The 20,436-nt window shown below is 37.2% G+C and overlaps 2 protein-coding genes across 2 annotated transcripts; both read right to left on the minus strand.

Annotated features, from left to right (window-relative positions):
* Positions 1-2,536: 2,536 nt before the first annotated feature.
* LOC132148668 (BTB/POZ domain-containing protein 17-like) lies at positions 2,537-8,840 on the minus strand. The gene is made up of 3 exons (XM_059557366.1): positions 8,653-8,840; positions 6,666-6,951; positions 2,537-4,219 (listed from the first exon to the last, which is right to left on the minus strand). The coding sequence occupies exons 1-3, from the start codon at positions 8,723-8,725 to the stop codon at positions 3,145-3,147; spliced, it is 1,434 nt and encodes a 477-aa protein (XP_059413349.1). The 5' UTR covers positions 8,726-8,840; the 3' UTR covers positions 2,537-3,144.
* Positions 8,841-9,680: 840 nt separating this feature from the next.
* ccdc137 (coiled-coil domain containing 137) lies at positions 9,681-12,248 on the minus strand. Its single transcript, XM_059557367.1, has 6 exons — positions 12,076-12,248; positions 11,303-11,430; positions 10,816-11,023; positions 10,160-10,239; positions 9,991-10,070; positions 9,681-9,905 (listed from the first exon to the last, which is right to left on the minus strand). Exons 1-6 carry the CDS (start codon positions 12,123-12,125, stop codon positions 9,717-9,719), a joined length of 735 nt encoding a protein of 244 aa, XP_059413350.1. The 5' UTR covers positions 12,126-12,248; the 3' UTR covers positions 9,681-9,716.
* Positions 12,249-20,436: the final 8,188 nt, after the last annotated feature.

Genomic DNA, 20,436 nt, shown 5'->3' on the forward strand with positions numbered 1-20,436 from the left:
TATATATATATATATATATATTTGTTGTAATACAATGTATTCATATTGTTAGGCCTAAATATATAGGCTATTATTAAATAAAATGTACAGATCGTTGACTGATTTATTAATTCATTCATTGCTGGTATTTTTTGTGGTGTAATCATTTCTTAAATATTTCTGCAAGGGAGAAAAAGAAAAACTAATATTGATATTCTAATACATTAAAGGTGCATCAGCTCTTCAGCACCTGATTAATTCTAGCCAATGAGACTTCAAGAACTCTACATCATTAATTAACTGTCAATTCTGACTTCCAACGGGTATAGCCCAACTCTGCTCAACCACGTAAGCTTTAAATTTCTTAGTTAATTTCTGAGTTTCTATTAAAATGTGTGAAAAATTGGTCAAAATCGTTGTGTTTTAATTAATAGAAATTAAATGACACCCATTTGAGAGGTTAGTTTGATTGAGTAGCCTATTACTTGTCGCTGATTTAAACGACAAACAGTTTTAACAGCCGACTAGCCTCTTATTCACAATGCTTTATTTTTTAAAGACAAATGCGGAAAATTAGTTTATTAAAGGAACACTCCACACAGTGATATTATGCAGTCCCTGAAAATAGTTCCCAGCAACTCTGCTATTGCTGCAACTACACAAACTAGCTGGGGACTATTTTCAGGCACTGCGTAATATCACTGCACCTGCTGCGGCCATGATACGGCAACACAGTTCCTTGATTATTACGCCGGAATAGTTCCTAATCATATCGGCCTAGAAAATCGCAACTTTTAATTTTACGCTTGTCTTAGTACACAATATAACTACAGAAGAGTCAAATTTTAATAGGAAAAATATCTAAACTCTTTGGTCATTTTTTAACACGATGCTACTGGTCTAATAGGATTCAATAATGTATGCTAAGCTATGCTGAAAGTGCTATCCCCAGATGCACTGGGGATAGCAGTGCAATTGATTCAAAAACAGTAAAACTCAATTTATTAACTCTGTTGGAGTTGGAGAATGAGCCTATTTCCAAAAAAGTGGAGTGCTCCTTTAAGATTAAAATATGTCAAACCACGAGATGAATAGGAAGGTTTCTTTTCCAGAGACTGTATTATTGTCTCTGTTGGTATCTCCACATGCAGTATGATTGACTGAGCAGTACTGACGCATTACACATTCCCTCCAACACTGATTACATAAAGCTGTTTCCATTAATGACCTCTAGCCACATTGAATCAAGTGTTGACTCTCACAATGCACACACACTTACACTTTCTCTGTGTGGTGGTACTTTCCCCAGAGGAAAATATATAAAACTGCAAACAGGTTTATTGAAAATGTAAATTCATTCCCTGCCAGCAGGAGGCACTTTTGGCACATCTGAATTTGTGGTTTCCCCATTAACGGCTGTATACATAGCAGAGCTTGTCCTCACTAAATGAAAATGACATCAAACCTTTTCTGAAGATCTTTTCAGAGATACATTCATATAAAAGACCAGGGCCACGTGTTGACTTTGAAATGTGCAGAGCTCATGCTTATACAACAAAGTCGAAGCCTTTTGGAAAATCTATTTGTGGCGGGCTTCCACAAATGAATCAATGTATGGGAAACACTGCAATGCTAAAACTATAACTAAAGTATGCAGCATGGACATTTTGTGTATGGAAAGAATACCTGGTTTACCTAATACATTAGCCAAATTTTGTATTATTCAGCAGAGTGCTCTGTGTGTAATGTATCCCACAATGCAATGCACTTGACTCAACTGGTGTGATGCTTTCTAATGAACTTTGTAATTGATCAGATTAAAAGTTATTACATTATTACACTAATTTGGATAAATACACGTTTTTAAATGTTTATCCCTGCATTTTACACTGTGCTGTTTGACATTTTTTAATATAACCTCTAGTCTGTAGTATACAGTGTATATAGGCTTCAGTAAGCTAGTATTCTGTTCCAAACATACTGTACCCTGAGCATGATGTTTATTTTCCCCAACATGCACCTGCCCAGAATCCATAATCACTCCAGCAGCTGCTTCTAAACGCTGTGTTTGCACTGCTGTGCTCCAGTTGGCTTTCTAATAGTTATCTTCTGATAGCTTTACTCAAGCCAAATGGCATCATGAAACCTGTCAACACGAGAGTCAGCGTCTGCATACCAGCAGCCAGCCTATAACCCACTCTCTCTGTTCTAATAGCTCGATGGCTCAACAGCATGCGCCACGTTTTGACCATCAGAGGGCAATGAGAGAACAGATGTAGTTTCAATGGTTTCACAATGGTTTCAGTTTCATGTGATTCAAAGAATAGAAAGGAATAAACCTGAAAATTCTGATGTATTTAAGTGATACTGAGGGAGATTTCTGGCTCAGACACAAATATACAGTAGAATATACAGTTTGTACAGTATAAAAACCATTAAGCCTATGAGATGTCCCCACTTTTCACAAAACCAAACATGTGTGTGTGTGCGTTTATTTATTTATTTTACCAGTGCATAAAATATAGCCTTAGTCTAGTAATGAGTAGACACAGTAATATGTGGGTTTATAAATTGTGATTTTATTTAAATTTAACATGAATTGCAATATAACACAAGTGCGCAAAAAAAAATCAATGCAATTTATTATTATTATTATTATTTCTTTTTATGAAAGCATTCAGCATGCTCACCATACAATTTAAGGGATTACACTTTGAAGTCAAACATAGCAATATTACAAATGTGACTATGGTGATTTCCAAGTACAAATAAATTAGGTTGAGCTTTCATGCAGTATAGTAAAAACTGGTTACGGAAGTAACCATTCACAACTCATTTTACCTCTTAAATCTCTTATTTTAAGATGTAAAATTAGAAAGAGTAGGACGGACTTTGATTTTATCCGTTGGGGATTGACTGAATGGAGAAAAATAGGTATTGCACACCAGAATGCAACAGGAAAATCTATGAAAGTAGCTTCACTTTTTATTTCATTTTGTGCTAATCAAAAGTGAGTCCAAATGAGTGTAAAATCAAAATGTAAATCTGTACCTTGAATGCAACTTAAATTGCTTTGAATAAAAGCATCTGCCAAATACATACATGTAAATAAATTTGGACATGTAGAACTTGCATCAGAAATCACTGATTAGAGGAACAAGACTCTTACTTTTTCCCTACTATGAGGCTGTGATATAGGGGCTTCACAATAATGTGCAGGTAAAGCGAGCTGTCAATGAGGTACTCGGATGCTCTACGCTGCAGGTCCGCTTCCAACAGGAAGTCTCCCGCCTCCTCTGTACTCTGGTGAAAGTTGTAGACATGACGGACCACCACCTTCCCATGCTTCCGGGCTGAAACGATGACAGTCTTTTGAAAGCTGACGCCAGCAAAGTCTGGGCTTGAGGTGGCCGGTGTGACGATGATCCGCGGACGTCCTCCATCGGTACGAGAGGGCTGCATGGATCCCTGCTCTGGATAAGCAGATCGCACACTTAGAGAAAGCCAGCGGGGTGAGAAAAGAGCATTCCAGGTCACACGTTTGCTGGCATCGTGGCCACTCGGTCCAAGCTGAGTCTGAAAACTGAAGCTGCGGTCGTCCCGGGTTGGGTTGTTGATCACCCATGGGGAGCCCCATGCTTGTGACAGGTAGTTACGTGGCATAAAGAGGCTGCAGTTTACATCAAAGTACTTTGCGAGCTGGATGGGTGAGGCTGCGTGGAACTGGAAGGCTAGGAAGAGCAGATCGCGTACCGATTCGTAATATTTCAGCATCACAGATGACTTCTTCTGTAGGTGGAACAAGTGTTGAGGTGATATCATGGCGTAACGTATTGCTTTAAGTGCGTTCTTGGCCATCTCAACTGAGGGCTGGTTCTGGTTGATCCAGGCTTCCAGAGCTTCGTACAGCTCCAGTTCACTCTGCAGAACCAGGTCTGAACGCTGTAGCAAAGCAAGCAGCAGTTCTTCACTCACTGAGCTCCATTCAGTGCTGTGTAGAACCGATGACAGGTTCCAGGACAGGTACTGCAGGCAGCTGTTCTGCAGGGTAACATCCCCAATCTGCATGGAGTATTGGTACCAGCTCACCACATGACCCGTGAGCGAGTCGCTGGACAGGTGCTGGGTCATGTATTGGGTAAGGCCCTGCTGGAGGTCCCACACGTGGTACTTGCTGGCGAGCTTGTGTAGAGGAATGGCCTGGTTCTGATGCACTGTGATGTCACCACAATATAAGTACCTGCAGGGGAAAAATCAACCTTTGATTTCCTTGAAATTATATCTCCATAGCCTCCATGAAGATTGATAATGCTACACAAAATGGTGCATTAATAGTGTTTTTCTCTGTTCATAATCCATTTAGTTATCTGACAAAATGTGAGGTCTAGTTCTGGGAATGTCCCTGTATTAACTGCACTTTGGTTGCAGTAGTTTTAAATCTATACAACAGAATATATATATATACAACCCGAATTCCGGAAAAGTTGGGACGTTTTTTAAATTTTAATAAAATGAAAACTAAAGGAATTTCAAATCACATGAGCCAATATTTTATTCACAATAGAACATAGATAACGTAGCAAATGTTTAAACTGAGAAATTTTACACTTTTATCCACTTAATTAGCTCATTTAAAATTTAATGCCTGCTACAGGTCTCTAAAAAGTTGGCACGGGGGCAACAAATGGCTAAAAAAGCAAGCAGTTTTGAAAAGATTCAGCTGGGAGAACATCTAGTGATTAATTAAGTTAATTGATATCAGGTCTGTAACATGATTAGCTATAAAAGCTTTGTCTTAGAGAAGCAGAGTCTCTCAGAAGTAAAGATGGGCAGAGGCTCTCCAATCTGTGAAAGACTGCGTACAAAAATTGTGGAAAACTTTAAAAACAATGTTCCTCAACGTCAAATTGCAAAGGCTTTGCAAATCTCATCATCTACAGTGCATAACATCATCAAAAGATTCAGAGAAACTGGAGAAATCTCTGTGCGTAAGGGACAAGGCCGGAGACCTTTATTGGATGCCCGTGGTCTTCGGGCTCTCAGACGACACTGCATCACTCATCGGCATGATTGTGTCAATGACATTACTAAATGGGCCCAGGAATACTTTCAGAAACCACTGTCGGTAAACACAATCCGCCGTGCCATCAGCAGATGCCAACTAAAGCTCTATCATGCAAAAAGGAAGCCATATGTGAACATGGTCCAGAAGCGCCGTCGTGTCCTGTGGGCCAAGGCTCATTTAAAATGGACTATTTCAAAGTGGAATAGTGTTTTATGGTCAGACGAGTCCAAATTTGACATTCTTGTTGGAAATCACGGACGCCGTGTCCTCCGGGCTAAAGAGGGGGGAGACCTTCCAGCATGTTATCAGCGTTCAGTTCAAAAGCCAGCATCTCTGATGGTATGGGGGTGCATAAGTGCATACGGTATGGGCAGCTTGCATGTTTTGGAAGGCTCTGTGAATGCTGAAAGGTATATAAAGGTTTTAGAGCAACATATGCTTCCCTCCAAACAACATCTATTTCAGGAAAGGCCTTGTTTATTTCAGCAGGACAATGCAAAACCACATACTGCAGCTATAACAACAGCATGGCTTCATCGTAGAAGAGTCCGGGTGCTAACCTGGCCTGCCTGCAGTCCAGATCTTTCACCTATAAAGAACATTTGGCGCATCATTAAACGAAAAATACGTCAAAGACGACCACGAACTCTTCAGCAGCTGGAAATCTATATAAGGCAAGAATGGGACCAAATTCCAACAGCAAAACTCCAGCAACTCATAGCCTCAATGCCCAGACGTCTTCAAACTGTTTTGAAAAGAAAAGGAGATGCTACACCATGGTAAACATGCCCCGTCCTAACTATTTTGAGACCTGTAGCAGAAATCAAAATTGAAATGAGCTCATTTTGTGCATAAAATTGTAAACTTTCTCAGTTTAAACATTTGCTATGTTATCTATGTTCTATTGTGAATAAAATATTGGCTCATGAGATTTGAAAGTCTGTTAGTTTTCATTTTATTAAAATTTAAAAAACGTCCCAACTTTTCCGGAATTCGGGTTGTAATAAAAAATTGGAAATATAAATAAAATTAATGTTTAGTTGAACATCTACAACATCTAATACAATTATATTTTGTGTGTGTGTGTGTGTGTGTGTGTGTGTGTGTGTGTGTGTGTGTGTGTGTGTGTAAACATTTTGTTTAAAATCTAAAATATTAATAAAGTAGATTTCAGTTAAGCATTTTTTTGTTAATCTACAATATCAAATACAAACAGTAAAAACGAATTAAAGTTTTATTGACAATCTATAATATAACATTAAAAATGTAAAAATAAACCTATTAATTAATAAACCTTGCTTTTGGGCCATTATAATTTAATATGAATCTTTTGCTCCAGTACTTCAAAATTAAACTCAAAAAGAGAAATTTAGATCATTGTGAGCAATACATTACTGTCTACCAAAGTCAACTAAAAAGGCAAAAAGATGTCATAGACCTTTTCCTAGAAAGCCCAGTAGGTTGCTCCCAGCTAGTGGACTGTTATGGTTTATTTATTATAGATTTAGGCTGGTAACTGTAAGGTTGTAGGCTCAAGGGTAATTAACTATCACCTCAGCCCTATGTTGTTCCCTGGGGGTTGTGTTTGTAATAAGTGAACAATTAGTAATGAATCACACACCTAATGAACTTGTCAAAGACAGCTGCACAGTCCGGTGACTCTCTGAGGACCATCGCAGTGGAGTTACGAGTCTGTAGGAGCTCATCAAACACGTCGCTCTGTAGAGTCAACACCAGCGAGTGAACATGGATGAGCTTCACCTCGTCTGTGTTTAAGGTCTGAACACGCAGGATCACGTCGCTGCCGTTTCCCTGGGTCAGCAGGGCCTCCATGCGCTGCACCAGCACCATTGAATGGTTCAGTGTGGTAGCACTGTTCTCCAACACCACATCCGACTTTAATGCAGCTGCAGGACAGAAATGGGAGATTTGTGAGCAGAATGGATTAAGAACGAGGGCTATTTAAAATCTCACAACTTCAGAAGAGTAGCAAATCATTTTTATGCATTCAAAAACCTAGGACAATGAATAGTTTAGATGTTCTTGCATGCATTTGCACTGCATATTTTATCATTTATTGAATAATGCATGAACATAATCTTTCAAATAATTGTAGCCATTCTTGATTGTATGTCATCTATGCAGTTGGAACCAGTGTTTTGAATGCAAAACACACCCAAAAAAAATGTTTCCATCCATTTCTTTATGGCTCTCAACTGCAAATTTATATTTTTCCAAGCAATCAAAGGACTATAAAATTAAGTGTCAGACAAATTATAATGCATTTTGGCTTCCAAAGGCACTTTAAGTGTGAAAGAGCCCAAGTTCAGGCCGAAAAAATGAAGAAAAAGTTTGAATCACAAGCAAGATCTGAGTGAAAGACTCCAAGCTTGCTGCTCTTCAAATCATGTGACTCATTCACTCACACCAGACAGTTTGATCAGTTCACTTGTTTGAAAGCTACTGCATTTCCTGTGAAGATGGTGGCTTCTCTTATAAATGCAGCTGAATAGTGCAAGATTATGTCTACATAAAGAAATGCTTTAGATATTTCGATTTTTAAGTGAAATCATGTTTGAAATCTATATTAGATAGCCTATATCATTGTGCTTTTGTGCAAATAATGCAACTGCTGTACAGAAAATTACAATAAAATTCAATAAAAAATTCAATCTTAATTGCTCGGATCATATTAAAGATAGCTTTTTGAATAAAAATTTAAAAAATAAATAAATAAACAAATGGAAAAATCTCATTATAACCGCAGTGGCTGACTGGCCAGATATTTTATTGATATTTTAAAATGTAATTTATTTCTGTGATCAAAGCTGAAGTTTAGCCTATACTCCAGTATTCAGTCACATGATCTTTCAGAAATCATTCTAATATGCTAATTATTATCAGTTATTATTTGTGCACAATTATTAATAATGGTTCTTATTAAAACTTTTTTTAACTGTGATACTTTAACTTTTTCACGATTATTTGATGAATAGTTATTTTTATAAATCAGTAATTTGTATTAATCTCTTACTGTCACTTAAATCAATTGAATGCAACCTTGTTGAATAAAAGTATTAATTTATATATAATTTTTTTAATCTTACCCCTGACTGAATGCTAATGTATCACATTTTCCACAAAACTATTGGGCAACACAACGGTTTTCAACAATGATAATAATCAGAAATGTTTCTTGAGCAGCAAATCAGTATATAAGACTGATTTCTGAAGGATCATGTGCCACTGAAGACTGCAGTATAGTGTTGAAAATTCAGCTTTGCATCACAGGAATAAATTACATTTTAACATGTATTCTCATAGAAAAGAGCTATTTCATATTGTAACATTATATATTTCACAATGTTACTGTTTACTGTATTTTTCATCATCGTAAGAATTTTTATACTCCACAATTGGAGCGCTATTCAATAAAATGACAAAAGATGTCAACCTCCTGAAAAATGACAAATATAAGACCAAATAGAAAAGCACCAAAAAAACAGTCCGGGTGTGGTGGGCCGCTCTGTCCCAGAAAGTCCAGGGCCACTTTTTACTCCCAGTCCACCCCTGTATTCTATCAACTGTTAAAAAAACTCTGATCTTACCTCCTACACAAAGTGCCACACAAAGGCTGGCCAGAAAGACCCAGACAGGAACGCTTCCTCCAGAGTTCACCATCTCTCGTCCTGTATTAATGTCGTCCTACCTTGCCTTTTTTCCACTCCAGCTTCTCTCTCTCTCTCTCTCTCTGTGTGTGTGTGCTGCCCAGTCTCCCTGTCCCACACTCTTTATGTAGGACGTTGGCACATCGCTGAGCATCACTCAGCCTCATGAAGCGCATTGATTGGTGGAATCCAGCTGGGCTGTTGCCATGACGACCGCTTTGATTGTGAGTTTCTCCTCTTTCAATGTTACATGATATCGATCTGTGGCATTGGGCCGCTTTTTTGGGACTGAAGTGGGCGTCTGGAGTGGGATGCGGTCTACACATGGAGTCTATTGTTACTGTATTAGCTCAAATAAAGAAAAAGAATACACTGGAAGATAAATATCACTGTGCATTCTTGCACAATGCTGGATTCCTTATGGATTTAATAACATCTTTAAACAAACGCATTCACAAATCAATGACTGTGTGAAGAATACCCAGTCTACACCATATATCCACTCGAAAATTAAATGGGAAAGCATGAAAGGGAAATAAAACCATCAACAATCCAAGTGTTAAATTATACAAATAAAAATAATGTAAAAATGTGTGTTGTATATATACAATCAATGATCACTTGCTTTTAAAAAGTAACATCACAGCTTTCAACAAGCCAGTTTCAGTTATCATTCTGCAGCATAAAAGGAGCAGGATGAGAATAAATGCCTATATTTATATTATAACACCAGATAATCCTTTAATTTTTTTCAAAAATCAGTATTTTACTTGAGTCATTTTGAGTATTAAGAGACCAAATGCATGTGAACTCACTGTGCATTACATTAAAGTGTGAATTTATTTTTTTGCATTATACACAGTCCTGCTACATCCGCTTGTAAATATTTTAGCACAAGATCCATCAATATGGTATTGTTGACCAGCAGACGTAGCAAAAGTTGTAGAAAAATGAAAGATACACAGAGAGATAATACAATACTATTTAATACAAATAGCAGTGCATCATGTGGAGGTCTTGGCAGCTCTGTCCTGCTCTTGTTTGTCTCTCTGCTTCTGCCTCATCTGTCTGTACAGCAGCACCACTCTCTCCCGCTCTTCCTCCACGATCCTCTTCCTCGCCATAGATGGTTTGATGAGCGACACAGGACTGTGACCCAGGAGGGAGTTCAGGAGAAGACCTTTGTTTGCCCCCTGGAGGAATGATCAGGATGATAGTAATGAACAAACAGCATTAATTAGCATCTCATAAAGGAGTGTATGCACCTAAAGAATTTACCTGGGGCTTAACTATGGCTTTCTTTGGTTTAACACTCAGTGATGGGGGCGCCATAGCAACCTCTCCAAACGGTACTTCATCTAAGAGGAAGAGAAATGATGGAATATGAATACGTTTTGCAATTTGATCCCGAATTTTACAGACTAAATATAATAGAAGTAATGCATGCCTTTGAACATCTCCTCCTCTTCGTGTTCCTCTTGCTGGTTTATCTTCTTTTTCTGTTTCTGAAGTCTTCCTCTACTGAGCCTAAAACAAAGACAAAGACACTTTAACACTAGTGCAGCATTAGAAATTAATACAGGCTTTATTTATAGAAAATCCTGCATAATTACTATATACATTTGCACAAAAAAAAATGGCAACAACAACTGATTAGCTTTAAATCATGAACATCAAATGCATGTCGAACCAGAGTTTTTTGTATACTATAATAGTATACACATAATAATAATTGTATATACTATTATAGTTTTTGTTAATATTTTGTATTGTATTTGTATATTGTCTGTTTTCACTTAAATTTTTTATTTAATAATTAGTTATTTTAAATGTGTGTGGTTTTGTCATTTTTATTTATACATTTTAGTATTCGTATTACTTATTATTTTAGCATTATAATTTTTTTATTATTATTTTTAGTATATTAGGAGTTATTTAAGTACTTCGATAAACTAAACAAAAACGAAAAATGTTGCATTGGAAACTAACTGAAATACAAATATAATAAAAAATATTATAAAAATGTTACAAATAATGAAAAAGAAACTTTTTTCATAGGTTTAGTTTTAGTTAATAATAATAACAACCCTGTGTTGAACTAACCATTTCTTTTTAGTGGATTTCTTCTCCTCTTTCTCTACTTCTTTTTTCAGCTTGACCTCCGGCTGTCTCTGTTCTTGGTTGTTTGTGAGGAAGAGGACATGTTCAGCCTCTTCAGTCATGCGGCGGATATAATTCTTCTCGGACTCGTATCGCTCTCTGCGGAAGTGTGGAATAGGAATATCTCCTGAGAGCATCTTTGGCTTAAAGGCTAAAATAAGAAACATATATGAACATACAGCAAGATGCTCTACCACTTGAGCTACAGGAACATTATTGGCACTATTATCAATCGCCAAGGCTTAAGTCACTTTTTAATAAAAACCTGTATTTACTTATTTATTTATTTATTTTAAAGAGAGAGACTTTTTTGTTAAGGAATTAACTTAATATAAAAAAATGTGAATTGTTATTTGTGTAAGTATGGATCTGCTTTTATTGTGCGGTACAAACTGAAACACTTAACATGATTGTGTAAGACTGGCAGTACCTTTTTTCTTCTTTTTGGAGCCCTGTTCCATCATCTCTTTACTCTTCATGATTTCACGCAAGCGATGAGGAATCTGCTGGAGGTGGTCATCTGATGCAGGGTCATAACTTTTCTTTGACTTCTTTTTACTAAAAGAAGACAAAACTCTCTACAATTAGATATTAACCTAAAAAGCAATGTCTGACTGAGCAATGTTAAATAGTGCAACTGTGAAGCAACAAAATGGTTTTCAACAATGCTGGCACATATATTAAAAATAAAATAAAATTAATTAATTATAAAAACTTTTTTGTAAGTGTATAAGAAAAAACCTACTGTCCATTTCTTTAAAATAAATGAATAAAAATGCAGGATGAACAACATTTAAGAACTATACATGAGCTCCACAACCAAATACATTTCCATGTCATTTCTGTCATATGAATACACGGTCTATGAATGTGGCATTTTCAATTTTGAAAACACATAGTGAATATTCATACATCTTCATGTGGGATTTAGGCCTTGTAATAAGAAATGTCAAATTGGGAAGAATTCAAGCTATTAAGCATTACATCTTTAGGCATACCCGAACAAAAAGAAACTCTGCACCGCCTTCAACATTTTCTGTAAATCCATATGACGTATATGGCTAAAATAATGTGTTCTAGTATCTGGTTGTTAGTTTACTTCATTTTATTGATGTTTAGTTTACCACTTGAAAAGATTTCCAGACATAGCCACATATCCCTCCGAAACACTCTTATTGAAGAAGGTTTAAGCCTCTGATTTACCTGGAATGCTTCTCATTCTTCTGTTGTTTGAGCTGTTTGTCTGTTTTCATTGTGTACTCTTCAGTAAATAACGCTTCCTCCAGCGGACGGTAAACTCGTGGTGTGTTTCTTCTGCTCGTCTTCCTCTACGCCGCGGAGATCAGCAGCACGTCAGCGCGCTACTGCCGCTCACTGGCGGAGGAAGGAACTCGCACCGTCCGCGCGGGCTCTGTGGTAAAATCATGTTTACATTGTGTGGCTTTTTAGTATGTTTTTTTTTCTCGTTGCCGATTTCTTACTTGTGATTTCAACAAAAATTTGAGTATCCGAGTTCATTAAGTTCTCTCTCTGATTTATTTCCTCCCCTTTTGCCATATGGCAATTAGCCTAGCTAACGTAACGATATTATTCACGCGCATGTCAGATTGCTCGGTGATCATCACCGTAATTTATATGCTTAATTATTTACATTATAATTATGGTAACTGTTTCATGACCACACATCCAGACAATATTTCAGTCATGTCTAAGTCAATAGGCTAAATTAAATCGCAGAGGTCTTATGTTAATAATTGTAACTCTATTTTTTTTGTGGGGAACCAATATAATTTCAAAATATTGCTTTAGTTCCTTCCTGTTCCTGAATTTGATCTATCTTTCTCTAGGCCTACTTGTCTGAATCACATATTTCCTCTTTCCTTTATTTCTATTACTGTTGGATCATTTTCTTTGACTCTAACATTTTAATCAGGAACAACTACCACACCTTTCCTTCTGTAGTGCTGTGCATCCACATGCTTTGAAAAGAAATTGGTCCTGAACGTATGATTTCAGATTAACATCATGACGTGCTCTCTTGGTGCAGAGTGCTGTGTGTGAATTCATGAGCAGCTAAGCTGACAAAATGTTGGCACATATAATAGAATTAAAAGGATACTCCACCCCAAAATGAAAATGTATTAATCACTAAATCACATTAATCACTCGTTCCAAACCCCATAAAAGCTTCGTTCATTCGTTTTGATATTCTCCAAAATGGCGCTACAGTGATGCAGAGAGACACAGAGGAGACAAATTGTTGAATTCAATTAAATTCATAAAATTGTTGAAAGTCAGAGCCAGATTATCCATAAGGGTACTTGGGCCAGTGCCCAGGGGCACCAACCATTCACAACAACTAGGGGGGCACCACATGACACAAGCTTTAAAAATATTTTTCGTAAATTGTTTTATTATTAACTTGAAATTCTTAAAAGACCATACATAACTCATTTATGAACACTAACTTAACAACAATAATAATAATAATAAATTATAAATAAATAAAGATTACATGACCACTATCAGTCCCCCACTTCCGTCCCCAATCTGTCAGAGTTGAGTTGGTCCACAACAAGTACGCGGAAATGTGTAATTCTTTTAACGGCTACAGAAAATGAATCAAAATGGACAGACATCAATTGAGTGGTTTTGCAAAAAGGAAGTTAAAGAAAGACAAGGACGCTAGACGTTTAGCTACAATTCAAAATGTTCCAGGGATCGAAAGTTTTTTTTAAAACGAGTGAAGAATGAGCTCAGGACGACAATGACACAGAAGCGATTGACTGTACTCTCCCTGTTAACCATTGAAGTTAAAGTTAAAACATTACCGTCTCCAGCCGCGAGAGGGCGCTCTGTGCTGCTCAGTGCTCCTGTAGTCTACCCCTGAAAACATTGTGCGCCCTCTCGCGACTGTAGACGGTAATGTTTTCTCTTGGTTCTTGGTTCTAAAGAAATGCGACTTATAGTCCAGTGCGACTTATATATGTTTTTTTTTCCTTATCATGACGGATTTTTGGACTGATGCGACTTATAATCTGAAAAATACGGTAGTTGGACAAGTTAATAAATTACATTTGATTTGAGAAATCACCTTAATTATGTCCGGGGGGGTGGGGGGTTGGGGCTTTTGAGGTACACTTGACCACACTGTCTTAATATGGCCCTGTTGAAAGTCATTATTTATTTTTTTTCTTCGCACACAAAAAGTATTTTCATCGCTTCATAACATTACAGTTGAACCAAGGATGGCAGCTGGACTATTCTGACGATGCTTTTCGAACTTTTCTGGACCTTGATAGTGTATTTTACTTGGCAGTCAATGGGACAATCACAGGTCTCCCAGTTTTCATCCAAAATATCTTAAATTTTGTTCCGAAGATGATCAAAGCTTTTATGGGTTTAAAATGACATGGGGGTAAGTGATTAATGACAAAATTGTCATTTTGGGGTGGAGTAACCCTTTAAGTGTCATCTGGGGGGAAATGGTTATATGTCAATTTCTTTCATAAGCTTCATCCAATTTCTGAAACTTTAAGAGTTTTTCTTTAGAGTAGAGATGTAAAAATAGATAATGTCTAAACACCTGTTTTTAATTCTAAATATTGCATATGACACATAAAGTGTTTTCCAGGCAATGCTATATGAGGGACAATAAAAGCTGAATTTTGCAAATGTGCATCACCACAAAATTGGTTTAATAAACTGGGTTCCACTCTTACCATTAAATTAGTTTTATTTTCCAAAGCCTATATACACTCAGACCTCAGGCTTATTCAAACAGCCTCTCAAAACCAGCTGACTAAACCTTTCCATGAGCTTGGGACACCTGGATGACCCTAAGTCTCCACCTGAGGGAACAACACGCTCTTTGAGTCCAAAAAAGTGGATAGAGGGATTGTTGACACATTCAAAATGGCCTGACTCACCGTTTCCTGAGAAAGCTCCACTCCCAGGTACCCACAAGTGACCTCCCCGCATAGCAGCCTCTTTATGACCTATTTACATGCTAATTCCCCAAATATACTGTATTTTTATACTGTATTTTTTGTATTTTTAATTGCATAACACTGATTTCATGGATTTTTTCAGTGCTGGACTGGCTGTCATTCAGAGAAGGTCACATGTTTGTGGTCATGTTTGTGCTGCCATGTAGAGCTAAGAAGAAACAAAGGCCATTCACGCGAAGAAACCTAAATAAGAATTATCCTGTGCTTTCTGTCAAAATAACTTATGACATAACTTGGGGGGGTGGGAACATTCCAGGAAGGGTCGCCCAGCTTGTTGGGAAGCACAAGTGAGGAAATGGAAACAAACACCATAAGGGGTCATCCAGTTTCACCCAAGCTAAACCAAGTTTGGCATGGGTTTTTACGACTGGCGTAGCACTTGTGAGAGTAATATGTCTGGATGTTGGTGTATTTAGAAATACCGGATGTAATCATAAGCTTTGAGCTCATCCACAACATATATTATGTGATTTACATTGTTGTCTAGACCTGCTAAGGAACCCCTGAAAGAGAGGCGCTCACTATCCTACAATACTGCTGTGGGTGATGGTTTAGGTTTCCGCCAAATAGAAAGATTCCTCTACCCATCTGAAATGGATATCTGTGATGTTTTGATCATCTGGCTGTGTTTAAGAGGTCTGTTGAGGAAAAAAAAACTGGATAAAGATGCTCCATGACATCTCCTGTAATCGTAATCTCTATTCTTTTGAGATAGCATTGAGTCATGGACAGCAAGGTATATGCAAAGTGACATACACAGTTGGTATTGACAGTATGAGTCACTAAGTAAAAAAACAAAAAACAAGAGAAGTGGAGGTAGTTTTGTCTAGAAACCTACGTTTTAAAACTGAAATTCCACCTCGCTGAACAATCTTAAATTATAAAGAAGCGTTGGACATTTACTGCCAGCTCAGCGTCTCCACTGGGAGCTAGTGCTACACTAGTGCTCTGGAAATGAATCTTTGGGAACATGAAGATAGAAAGCTGAATGAGTAGATGGTCATTCACAGAACAAACTCATCAGTCCACAATTTGCAAAGTCCAGTTTTTAGACATGAGCAGGAAAAGATGTTTGGAGAGCTACTACAGATATTGCTACTTCTTTAGCACACATGTAGAAGTATAAAAAACATAAAACAAATAAAATCATTTCGCAATTTAGATTGTGACGTCAAGTTGTGCAGAAATCGCACACTTCACCTTTAACTTCTGAAGGACCTCATGTCCATTCTGAATTTGGATATCTACAGGAATGCTTTAACCGAGTCAATTTCGTTTGCTGCGCAAATAATAAATGTCCCCCAATGCCAGAAGCTTCATTTAAATGGATTCCTTATCACTGGTGGTGGCTTCCTTTCAGAAAATTATTTTATATCTAAAATAGTCTTGAGCTAATATTTACAGATGCTAAAGAAGGCACTTGTGGTGAAAGAGAGCACAAGATGAGCCCTAGCTCTGAATTAAACCTCCAGATACCACATGGCTCCAAAACGGATGAAACTGGCCACTGACGCTTATCCTGAGAGACAGTGCGCAATCCAAGACACCGCCACATATTTCCCTCTTCTGTGTGTCTCTGTCGTGTTTTTTTTTTTTTTTTTTTAATGTCTCTGTTAACAGGACTTCTCAGAAGTGAATGCAATGTGTTATTATGTTCCATTACAGGTTCTTTTAATAGAGTCATCATGCATCTTTGTTTGAATGTGTATATGGATACTGTGGCACTAAAAAGTTTTTTGACATTAAAGATGCAATTAAAATGTATAAATGTCTTGGTGTTATATTACAAAATATCAAAAAAAATATATATAAAATTAAATTTGTTGGGTTCAAAGTATGGAAAATCAATATACAGGTATGCATATTTATTTTTTTGCACATATAAGTATATGTTCAAAATAAAGACAAAGTTCTTGGAAACTTTCTGGTAATCAAAATTTGTGGAGCATGTTCATGTTTTAAAGTAATATGATGAACTCCACCTGTGTGAACATAAGGGGAACTGATATATAACCAAAAAAAAAAAAGATTTGTTTTTAAATGTTTGTAAAAGTGACTCTTAAGTGAAGTTAGAAAACTCTAACATAGTTTGTTTGCGCATGCCACTTGGTTTGACAATTTGTGTCTAGTGCAGATCAATTGAGACATTTTTAAGCATGGCTTACTGGTAAGTGTCCAGTAAGTATTCAAATACTTTTTTGAGGCCACTGTACATACTGCTGATTTACATGAAATGTACACATCTACAGATTTTAATTGTAAGAGGAAGTGATGATTCTCAAACATAGGAGGCTGCCATTGGTTGATCATCTTGCTATAAAGGCCACTTCATTATTCAGCATACTCCGAGGTACCAGGCACATTATTGGCAATAAATAGTTGTTGTCACTGTGTGAGGTCTTGGGGAAATGATACCTCTGTGTGTGTCCTCTCACATTTGCATGCACTCATATTCACATTCCAGGGTTCATACAGACTGTGCAGAGGCGCTGGAGCCGGGATGTCTTGACCAGAGTCTCATGTCCACTGTCCACTGTTCCTGACTAGGACAGGCCAAAGCCAACCGCAGGGAGAAAAAAAATCTGTATCAGCAGAATGAAAGATGCACGAAAGTGGGAGGATTTGCACAACATCAACGTAGAATCACAGTGGAAATTACACACTTCACCTTCAAGTGTGTAATTTCTGTGCCACTAGTAGCACCAAACAGAACTGCAAAAATAAGGACTGTTTTGAAATAGTTTTCTCTGTCTGCCCCTCAAATTCCCTGGAACATACCTGTGTCATTGTATTGTTTGGTGTTAAATTATGTTTAATAGAGAACAAAAATAGAGTCACTTGCTTAGTTGGAATTTTACCTCTTGGCAACCTTTATATACTCAAGGTTCCCATGATCTGTCAGCAGCGGGAAGGGGTTTTAAGCTTCGCCCATCCAGTGTCTACACTCTTTCAATGCACTCTTCATGGTGAGCACTGCTCAATTCCCCACCTTGCAATTATGGTCTGTAGGAGCAAGCTTCTTAAAATGTATTTTGGCCAAGTCACCAGGTCAGATACAGCATGGCGTTCTCTGGAGTGTCAATTTCCTCAATGAACATATAGAATTTGGAGAAGATTCTGGTTTAAAATACATGTTCAGACATCAATATTCAATACTTGGGGTGTGGATTTACCTCGACATACAAAAAATTCAGTTGTAGGCCATGATGTGGACAACCTGAAATGACCTAGTTCAAAAGCTTTTACACAACACTTACTCTAAGGGACAGTGAGATGACTTTGTCCCTACAAAGCGATGTGCTAGATAATGAATTATTGGCACATTTCCATTAGCAAATTGGAAATGATTGAGAGGCTTTTTGTCTAATGCTTTCTTTGATGCCATATAGATACTACGTTTACATCTGGTCTCTCTACTGTGACACATGATTCCTATACAGTTTTTCTAGATACAATGGACTCCACTAACAAAACTAACCAAGTTTCCAACACATTAAAGGATTACTGGTATTCGGCCTTGGGTAACCTAATGCCATAAGAGTGAAAGGGAGTAAGGAGAAAAATGGATTCAACAAAGAACAATCAGATTTCTTGTCCTATAGTGTGCAGGATTCTTCTTCTTAGCTGAAACACTTTTATCTTTATTTACTTGAAATATCCACTGAGTTACACAGTCTCACAAACCACCTGTAGTTCCATCATCCACCCCGGTACACAAACCTTGTGTTGGAAATGAGTATCATTATTTGTACAGCTAATATGATTCCGGAAATATTTTCATGCTTCTTCTTACACTTTCTTACTATAAAGTTAATGTATTTCACGCATAACTGCCAATGATCCTACGTCCTGTTATTGTAAATGTCATGTAGGAATGCACTTTTTAAAAAAATGATGGAAAAAGACTATGGTCGGGATATACTTCCTATTGGGACAACAGGAGAATGTGCGTGTGACCAGAGATTGCCACAATTTAAGGAACTGACAGAAGTGAATTGCACTGTCGAAACCTACAAACAGTTCAGTACAGAAACACTGAACAGACTTGCAGGTTCCAACACCTGAGCATAACAATCTAAATCACCCAGCTGCCAAAGTGAAGAGTGACACAGAACAATAACAAAACCACAGTAGCTACAGAGCTAAATCAGGTAACATGCCACTACACAAATATACAACCAACCCTACAAATTTGATTAATCATGTTGTAATTAAAACCACAAAATGGTAACTTCAGCCCAGCTGTATATATTTTAGTCAAATACCCATGATGTTGTAGAAAGTTAATATGGGTTGTACCAGACAGACTGCTGCATGACTCACTGTTCTAAATACAGAACAAACATTAAGGCACAAAGAATAAAATGAGTCAAAGCTTTGCTCCACCCCTTCAACTGTCTCCACAGTTTGTTTCTGTGATTTACAGTGATTCAGACCTCCAGGTGCTCTTTAGATGACCAGACATGCCACTCAGGGGTCAGAAGTGTGACAAAGTGCCGAATTCTGTTGTAGAGCCAATGCCAGGACCGCTCCATCTGTCTGGCATGTGTCAAAAATGACAAGAACCATTGGAGTCCCTGCAGCAAGACACGACTTGAGCCAGAGTCAACAACCGGCCTGGAAGAACATGAAAGCTCTTGCCAGAGCACTTTTGAAACAGACTATAAATATCATAAATACAGTCCTCAGAAATTTCAATAAAGAGTGCTGATTGCACAGAAGATCCTGTTAAACACCATCTAACATTTTCCTCCCTAAAAACATTGAGTTTATTTACATGCACAAAAATATGCAAGAAAACCACATTGAGTATTCTGAATGAATTCATGCCATGCTTGACACCAAAATGAAAACAGGGTCATGGGCAAAAATTAAGTTGTGGCAATCAGGTTTTTCTTAAACAGTTTACGAAATCTTCCCCAGCAGAAGTTCCACCTCAGTTTAAGGTCATTTAAAATTCAAGGACCGAAAGGTAAGTGTGTGTATAATTTAGAAATCAAATTACCAGAATCTGAAATTTCTGATGTCTTCTGCGTGTGAATGTGATAAAAATGTACTCTATATTGATTTGTATATCTTTATTACAAAGCTTCCTACCTAAGGTAAGTGTTTATTAACTATTTAAATGATCTTTGTCTCTCTTTGTATGTTAGCATTAAATATTATTTTATGGTAAAGAAAATAATGAACCAACATATTCAGACTAATGATGCTTTTGTGATGGCCAACCTGTTGATACTGTATATCATTTGCTCTCAGTGGGTCATCTTACATCACAATAACAGAAAACACAATACATAAACATACTTTATGGTTGATTTTACATTAGCATTATAAATATACTTTTAACAAAAATAAAGGATCTTTCCACAACTGTCTCTTACATGTCTTTATATAACATATTTCCAGGACAAAAACCTAGTTTTGAGAAGCTGTAAAATATAAGCAAGAATGAATGAAATATTGCGAAAATGTTACTGATAATACTTCCGGATCATTGACGATTAGCTGTTCTTACATTAGAATGAGAAACCGAGAGTGTGAGAAAGACAGA

Source organism: Carassius carassius, chromosome 9 (genome assembly GCF_963082965.1).
Source record: "Carassius carassius chromosome 9, fCarCar2.1, whole genome shotgun sequence".
In the NCBI taxonomy this organism is placed as follows: domain Eukaryota; kingdom Metazoa; phylum Chordata; class Actinopteri; order Cypriniformes; family Cyprinidae; genus Carassius; species Carassius carassius.